This window comes from Branchiostoma belcheri, unplaced genomic scaffold, assembly GCF_001625305.1.
Source record: "Branchiostoma belcheri isolate BF01 breed outbred unplaced genomic scaffold, Haploidv18h27 scaffold49, whole genome shotgun sequence".
NCBI lineage: Eukaryota > Metazoa > Chordata > Leptocardii > Amphioxiformes > Branchiostomatidae > Branchiostoma > Branchiostoma belcheri.
In genome coordinates, this window is record NW_017804120.1 from 1,337,514 (window position 1) to 1,345,356 (window position 7,843).

The 7,843-nt window shown below is 38.5% G+C and overlaps 1 protein-coding gene across 1 annotated transcript in view; it reads right to left on the bottom strand.

The window, feature by feature from the left end:
- Positions 1-7,843, bottom strand: part of LOC109479452 (doublecortin domain-containing protein 2-like) — a 28,909-nt gene that overhangs the window by 389 nt on the left and 20,677 nt on the right. Inside the window, exons 7-11 of the mRNA XM_019781417.1 lie at positions 5,762-5,807; positions 4,560-4,668; positions 3,899-4,011; positions 2,814-2,939; positions 5-209 (exon numbers count right to left, since the gene is read on the bottom strand). Of these exons, the coding sequence (XP_019636976.1) occupies positions 5-209; positions 2,814-2,939; positions 3,899-4,011; positions 4,560-4,668; positions 5,762-5,807 (599 nt within the window). The remainder of the gene's footprint in view (positions 1-4; positions 210-2,813; positions 2,940-3,898; positions 4,012-4,559; positions 4,669-5,761; positions 5,808-7,843) is intronic.

Genomic DNA, 7,843 nt, shown 5'->3' on the forward strand with positions numbered 1-7,843 from the left:
GTACGGTTGTTAGGGGGTGGGGAGTTGGGGTTATCGGGGGGTGGGGTGGAGGATTTCCCCCTGGGTGGGGTGTTGGGTTTACTGAGGGGTGGGGAGTTGGGTTTACTGGGGGGTGGGGAGTTGGGTTTACTGGGGGGTGGGGAACTGGGGTGGGAGCGTCGACTGGCATTTCTCTCCCCACTCGGTGACTCCTCCACTATTTCCTCAGGCTGCAAAACACGACATGCCAATCTTTGCGTTACACTTCAATTTTTCCTCCAAAATTTGACAGGAATTTTAAAAAGAAATCCACAGGCAGAGTTGAGCAAAAAAGTGTCTGAAGCCAAAAGAAGACGAAAGTTTGTGTTTTTGTTTTTAAGTGAAGGAAATGGTTAGTGGGTGAAAGAAGTAAACCGATAAAAACTAAAGGAGTAAGAAGAGGAGAGACTTGAAGGGATGTGGGCAGCAAACGGGAAAACCAAACTTGGGGACAACCAAGACACTGGGGACAACCAATGGTCTGCCATTACAGGTTGTCTATAACTAAGAAGTCAACCTGAAATTCTTGAATAAATTGCTGACATGGACATTTAAACTAAGGGAGAATTATCTGGCATACTAACTTCATTTTTGTGTTTGTCTTGTCACACATTTTAGCTGTCGTTAACGTTTTGATGTCCTTCAGACAATTTTGATTATTTGTGTGTAGATTTATTTGTCAAACTGATGTCACTATACTGCATTGTTCTGGAGGATAATCATTGTAACCCTTTTGACAAAAATTCTTTTAGGCCACACCAATTTAATTTTTTTGGTTAACGGATTTTTCTAGAAAAATAATGGAGCGGGCGGGCGAAAAAAATGAAAGTAAAAACAGGCCTAGGCATCCTATTATGGCCCAAAATGGTACGATAGGAGCCATGAAGTCAACACACCAGGCTGGTTCAAAATTTAAACAATGAATTTTGAACTTTTAATGATACCACTGCATTGAAAGATGGAATAATTGTAACAACTAGCAAGAAAAGGACTGTTTTCAACTGTTCAGGGCAAAATCTGAGCATTTTGCAGTTGATTCTGAATTTTTATTTTTTTTGCAAATCAGAAAAAAATGAAGTGGGTGAATCCATTATCAAGAAATTAAATTGGTGTGGCCTTATGAAGAAGAAAACATACACGGGTGCAGTGGTGTGTTATTCAACTGTTTTATTCCAAAATGTGCACAACAAAGTAAGGTAGTTGTGATTCTCAAAATGTTTTGGCACAAAAAACAGTGACTTGACACATGACTTGTGCTTATACCAAAATCAAAGGTGCATTTTCAAGTGACCACAATCATATAAAAATCATGCGGTGCTTTGAGTGTTTATAAAATCATAGATATAATACGTGGATAACATATTAGCTCAAAGTAACTTGGTGCATGTGTGAAATTGTGAAAAGATCACACTATATAAAATATATCTGAAATGATTTCACTCTTTGAAAATGAAAAAAAAAAGACCAAGTTTAGCAACTCTTTGGTAATATTGTAGGGTTCTTTCACTTTGGATGGCCACTCAAATAACTGGTCATTCTCCAAGCCTCTATATACATATAACTTCTACTATATACAAATAAATAGAGGATTCTGACCAACACATAGAAGTATGTACAAATCTTTCCTTTGAGTTTCTATCTCCCTTCAGAGTGGCAAACAGGAAAGACCCCCAGATTTTGTAAAATTTACAGTTGGTAGGCACCAGTTCTGAGGCTTTTTTGTATACTACTTAGTTTCTTTCCTAAGTTGTACTAGTCTGAGTCTGAAAGTTACATCACGTGACAAAAACATCCAGAGAAAAAATTATACCAAAAAACGTTACGTCGTGATTGCACAGATGTTGTAAACAAGCATCAAAATGATGTTTAAATTCCTAACAAAGCATCTTAACTGTGTATACTCAAAATATCAAGTAGTATCAGATGCCTCTTTTACCTATACTGTTTGGGGAGGATATCCAAGTTATTCAGAAGGTTGTATGAGGAGGAAAGACGATTGTAGTAGGAAAAGAAAGGATGTTATAGTCACGTGACGACTATTTTATCGGTTTGCCCCCCTCCCCCTCATGTCTGTAATGTCTATGTCCTTCTCTGTTCTGTCTCTGTCTTGAGGACCATTCCTGACTTCTTTTTCATTCCGTAGCTCCCTAGTTACTGCCTTCGGAGGGTTGCCCCTAGTAGGAGAGACGGGGGGGAATTCCATCAGAAATTCACGGAAAATCAACTTTCCACAAACTTTGCAACAAATCATATCAGAAGGAGGAAATATGAAAACAGAGAGGAGTTAAAATCATGTTAGATGAATAAGTGTGATTATGAATGAAAATCATGAAGGAAGATGACTTGAAGACAAAAAATTGACTACAAAATAATTCTAAAGAATACTGACAAATTCAATCTCAGGATAGGGCTATTCCATTTCAAAGTTTAAGGAGGGAGAAAAACTTTTTAACAGGAGGGCCAAAATAATAAATTGAGTGAAAACAAACTTCCAAACATCCCTCCCAAATGATTCAAGTGGAATAGTCCTAATGGAGATCTTTTGCTCTTGATTACGTGAATGAATGAATGAATGAATGAATGAATGGATGGATGAATGAGTGAGTGAGTGAATGAATGAATGAATGGATGAGTGAATGAGCCAATGAATGAATGGATGAGTGAATGAATGAATGTATGGATAAGTTTATGAATGAATGAATGTATGGCTGAGTGAATGAATGGATGAATAAATGAATGAGTAAATAAATGAATGAATGAATGAGTGCATGTTCCAGACAGTTCTGCGTGCGTACCTTGTTCCCAGGAGACGTACGCGGCCCCTCGTCCTTGCTGTACGTTTGTCTGCCGCTCTCTGACAGTTTGACCTCCGTGTCCTGACCTGTGTTGATTTCTTCCTCCTCCACCTCATCAGCTTCAACCTACAAAAGCCCAACAACAGTTTATTATGTTTACCTTCGCAGAAAGAAAACATATTGTTTTTCCTCTCCAAACCGATAAGGTCAATGACCTGAACCAGACATCTGTCACCATGGTAACTAGTGTTGGATTACATCATGTTGCAATTTTATAGCAGGAGGGATTTAGACTCCTGTCACCATATATGCGAATGTGTTTGACTGAGTAAGAATTTACAGAGCAGACAGGAAAACATTATGTATTTGCTTTGCAAAGGTTACTTTTCTAGTTTATCTTCTTTTACTTATGGCATCAATAAAGCTTCTATCAATCATAATGTATCCGTAGTAACATGGTACTGAAAAATTATTTTCCCTTTCCTTGGTACTGAAATGCCACGAGGAGGTATGGTGTTCTTTTCACAGAACTTAAATGGTAATAAAAGCAAGATGTCCCTTTCCTTGGTACTGAAATGACACCAAGAACAATTTTTCCATTTTCATGGTGCTGAAATGCCATCATGAACAATTTCTCTGTTTTCATGGTACTGAAATCCTAGAATCCAAAAATAGTTTTTCATCTTCATGGTACTGAAATGCCATCTACAACAATTTTTCCATTTTCATGGTACTGAAATGCCATCTACAACAATTTTTCCATTTTCATGGTGCTGAAATGCCATCATGAACAATTTTTCTGTTTTCATGGTACTGACATCCTAGAATCCAAAAATAAATTTTCATTTCAATGGTACTGAAATGCTATCAAGAACAATTTTTTTTCATTTTCATGGTGCTGAAATGCCATCATGAACAATTTTTCTGTTTTCATGGCACTGAAATCCTAGAATCCAAAAATAATTTTCAATTTCATGGTACTGAAATGCCATCATGATGGAAAAAATTTAAAATTTTTTCTGCTTTCATAGTACTGCAATTCCACTAACATTACCATCTTTCTAGACAAATTGTTTGATGCTGACCTGGTCAATGGGAAGCTCCACTTTTGTGTCTTCGTTTTCCCCGACAGTACCTGCGTCTTTCGTCTCTTCACGCTGACCCCTTGCGTGGAATGGACCTCCGGATCCACTGTGTTCTACAGAAAAAAAGGAACAACTTTGTCACTGAGTGGACCAAAGTGTTCTTCTAAACCAAAAAAAAAATACCTACTATGAGAAGTATGTAGAGTTCATGCATATTCCTCAGTCTGTCACTTTCTTCCAAACGGGAAACCATTTTGACCTCCAACTTGACCTTCCTGTCAGTCTGCGGTTATACCATTTCCCCACGCTTCCTGTGACTCTACTGTATTCAAATAACCATGGACATACTAAGAAACAAAAACAAAGCCTCCATACATGGAGGTAATTAAAGTTTCCATCACCATAAGACAGTGTTACATACATTAATGAGCACTTCTAAACTTCTTTCTGCAAAATCCTGTCGGTAACAGTAACAAACTTTACTGCTCAAATGTTAACAAAACAAGAGAAGATTTGAACCTCAATCTACATAACTACAGTAACTTTAACAAGAGTATGGTAGCCTACTGATGCCAAAATGCATACAAATACTAGTACATATTGCCATGTGTTGATTTCTAGTAGTTTAGTTGTGTTTACGGGGGTGTAGTTTTTGACGTACCACTGTTGAGGACACTGGTGTTGTTACTCTTGGGGGATCGCTTCACCTTCGCAGGTTTGTGGTGGAACACAGAATTCTCCTCCTTCTTGGCTTCCTTAGGCTTGGCATACTGTAGACGTAAGAAACACAAAAGTGTTAGATTTTTTTTAACAGAGTGGTTCAATGCAAGGCCTATACGACCACTTCTCGGCATTGAACTAGAAATATGAGAGAAACATGGCTATGTCAAGAGATGGCGGTGAACGTTTGATTGAAAGCCTGTACTAGATTGTAGGTTGGTTGAAACACTTGTCAGGGAGGGAATTCCAAAGCTTGGCCGTACGGGGAAAGAAACTGTCACTGTAAAAAAGATTTCGAACAAGGAATTTGGACGGTGAAGTTGTGTGAGCTAGTGGAGAACCTAGTAGATCGCTTAAACGATTTATACAGGCACAAACTGTTTTAAAAGTGCCCAGTACAATTTCGGGGCAGTTTCAATTTTCTGGTCATTCTTTTAATGTAGTGAGTTGAATCAATCCTATCTCATAGCATACTGATATTTCTGAGGAAAACATTTAATGAAGGAAAACGGCTAATTGTTTTGTATGGTAGGATCGTTCTAGCTACTCTAGCTACAGAAAACGAAAACAGCAAATTTTGAAATAAAACCACTGTGAACATTTCATTAGATTTACAGTAAACAGAGTGCCAGAGAAATACTATTGTTTTAAAATACATTTTCTAAAACAGAAACTTGATTATTACATATAATAATGCAATAGCTTCTGTACAAAATGTATCATTATGAGCAACAATTCTTAGTAAAAGAAATTTACATGTACAGTGTATGAAATCCACAATTTTATGGGGGAGGGGGGCAAATATTAATACTGGTATGGATACTGAAGGAAAACTACTGGGTCAAAATTACATTTTTTAATGAACACTCAAATAAAATAGAAAACGATTAAATCTCACTACTTGTAAGCATTTTTACAAACTTTTTTATCAACCTAGCCACCCCCACTTTTGAATAGAATGATCCGTTGGATCCACCCTTTGCAACCATTGTGAGACCGTTCCATTTTAAAGTAAGGTTGGACAGGGCATGCAGTGAGTTAGTTTTCACACCAAACCAACAACATGAAGGGAGGTGTGTGCAACACTACCGAGGGCGGTCCGTATCTTAAAAGTCTGTTGACGTAGCTAGAATTTTCACTGACTTTTCCTGGTGGGAGGGGACGTGGCTTCCTCCTTCTGACTGCAGCGCTGTGGGAAAATAACAAACAGGTCAGAAAAATCTTGTCTTGAAAGTTCATCTGTGTTGGTAGAAATCATTATGAAGCAAGTTTTTACTGTAATTTCCAACACAAGAAATTGGACTCACCCAAATTTTCGACTGTACAACTCCAGTCTTTGTCAAGGAATGAGCAGTCCACCGCTTCTGTGACGTCATGCAGATAACACACGTGACTCCGAGAGCAGTGGATCATAGGTAGCAGAAATCACGGAGTCACGTAAACTATGTTATCTACGTGACGTCACGGAAGCGGTGGATTGTTCATTCCTTGACAAAGACTTGTACAGTTGAAAATTTGGGTGAGTCCAATTTGTTGTGTTGGATATTACAGCTTAAACTTGCTTCATAATGTCAGAAAAATATATTTCCAGCCATAGAAATTGTCTGTGGGAATTATATATTTCATGGAATACACAAAGGTATGCCAGAATACACATTTATCTATCATCAAAATATGTTGCATTCTCACCCTTTTGTGTATTCTAGTCTATCCCAAAGTATTTCTGTTTTTAGGAGAACCTAACCTAACCTACAGTACCGTTCGCGTTATAGTTACCCTAACGGCCGTTACTAACGCGTTTTTTTCCCGTTAGTTTTCCGTTATTAACTGGTTACTTTTCCGAAAGTTTTCCGTTACTTTTCCGAAAGTAACGCGTTTCTTTTTCGTCAGACTTCTCCATTCATATGCAGGCGCGGTAACATCGCAGGAATCGTGGGAGGAGTACTAATTTACCTCATGCGGGGCGGGAAATTACCGATACACACCGCTGGAACAGCGGAAGGAACGTTGATCTAGCCCGCATTTTACTATATAACAGTAACGTTTAAAACCGGCGCATCAATTAGATCGACATTTTCTTTTGTCAGTGTTGCCCATGCAAGCGTTTCTATAGTTTGTCAACTTTATTTTGCTGTTTTTCTCTGTTTGTTTACTTATTTTACCACCGAATATGCAATCCTAGATGATCTGAAGTAACTGTTATAAATACCCCGGTCCGCCGTAACGGTTACTAACGCATAATAGGCGGCGGGCCCGGCGTGAGGTAACGTTAGGGATGTGCAAAAACATCGCGAATAATTCCTATAACACTCGAAAAAAGGCAGCATATTTACACGTGCCCACAAACATTTTTATGGCTAACTAGAGGTCGGAGATCTCATGTCTTCGTCAGAGGTACATCGTTCTAGAGAAATTAACATGCGTATTCTTCACTCTTTTTAATAATCAATTTGGTCTAAAGAACAAAAGAATCTCTGTACTATTTTTATGGTACAGAACACCCTGAAACGGTTTGCCGCAGATTATACAGATGCGTCGTCACCCGTGTTAGCCCCCCCCCCCCTCCTACGTTATTTGAGTTTGGACTGTTACTGGAAAACAAAACGTTCAAGAAATTCTTTCTGTGTTGAAAGTGTCACGACAGCGCCGCAAAATATAATAAGAGAAGATGTTATAAAGGAAAGAATCAGAACAGGGTGACTACTGCTGTTTTGTTAATTTGTCTTTATGACAAATAGAAGACTTGTTTCTTGTGTTCTTTGTGTCCTAACATTTGTATTTCTACAGTTAGTATATTCCAAATCTAGGCATCTCGTTTTTCGGCCCTTCGTGTTTTTATTGTGCGCTTGCCTTAAATTTAAGGTAATTAGATTTAAGGTCTCCAGTGGACGTCATCCATAGCAATTACTTGGTGTGGCCGTAGAAAATAACCTGACATATGTCCAACCTATCCTCCCCCTGCTGAAGTTATAGTACAATCCCTCAATGTAACGTCATTTGATCCCATCCCATCATGGGGTTCCCTGGCTATATCCAGCTGTCGGCTGTCTCCAAGCAGATGTAGGTGGGGGATTTCTAAACACAAAAGGTCCTATTACGGGGACATAACGACCTCCACGACTCTCATCTTTGAACTCAATCTTGGAGACTACGACAGTAACATGCCTATCAAATTTCATTAACTTCAATCCACACATACAAAAGTTATCCTGCTCACAAGAAAAA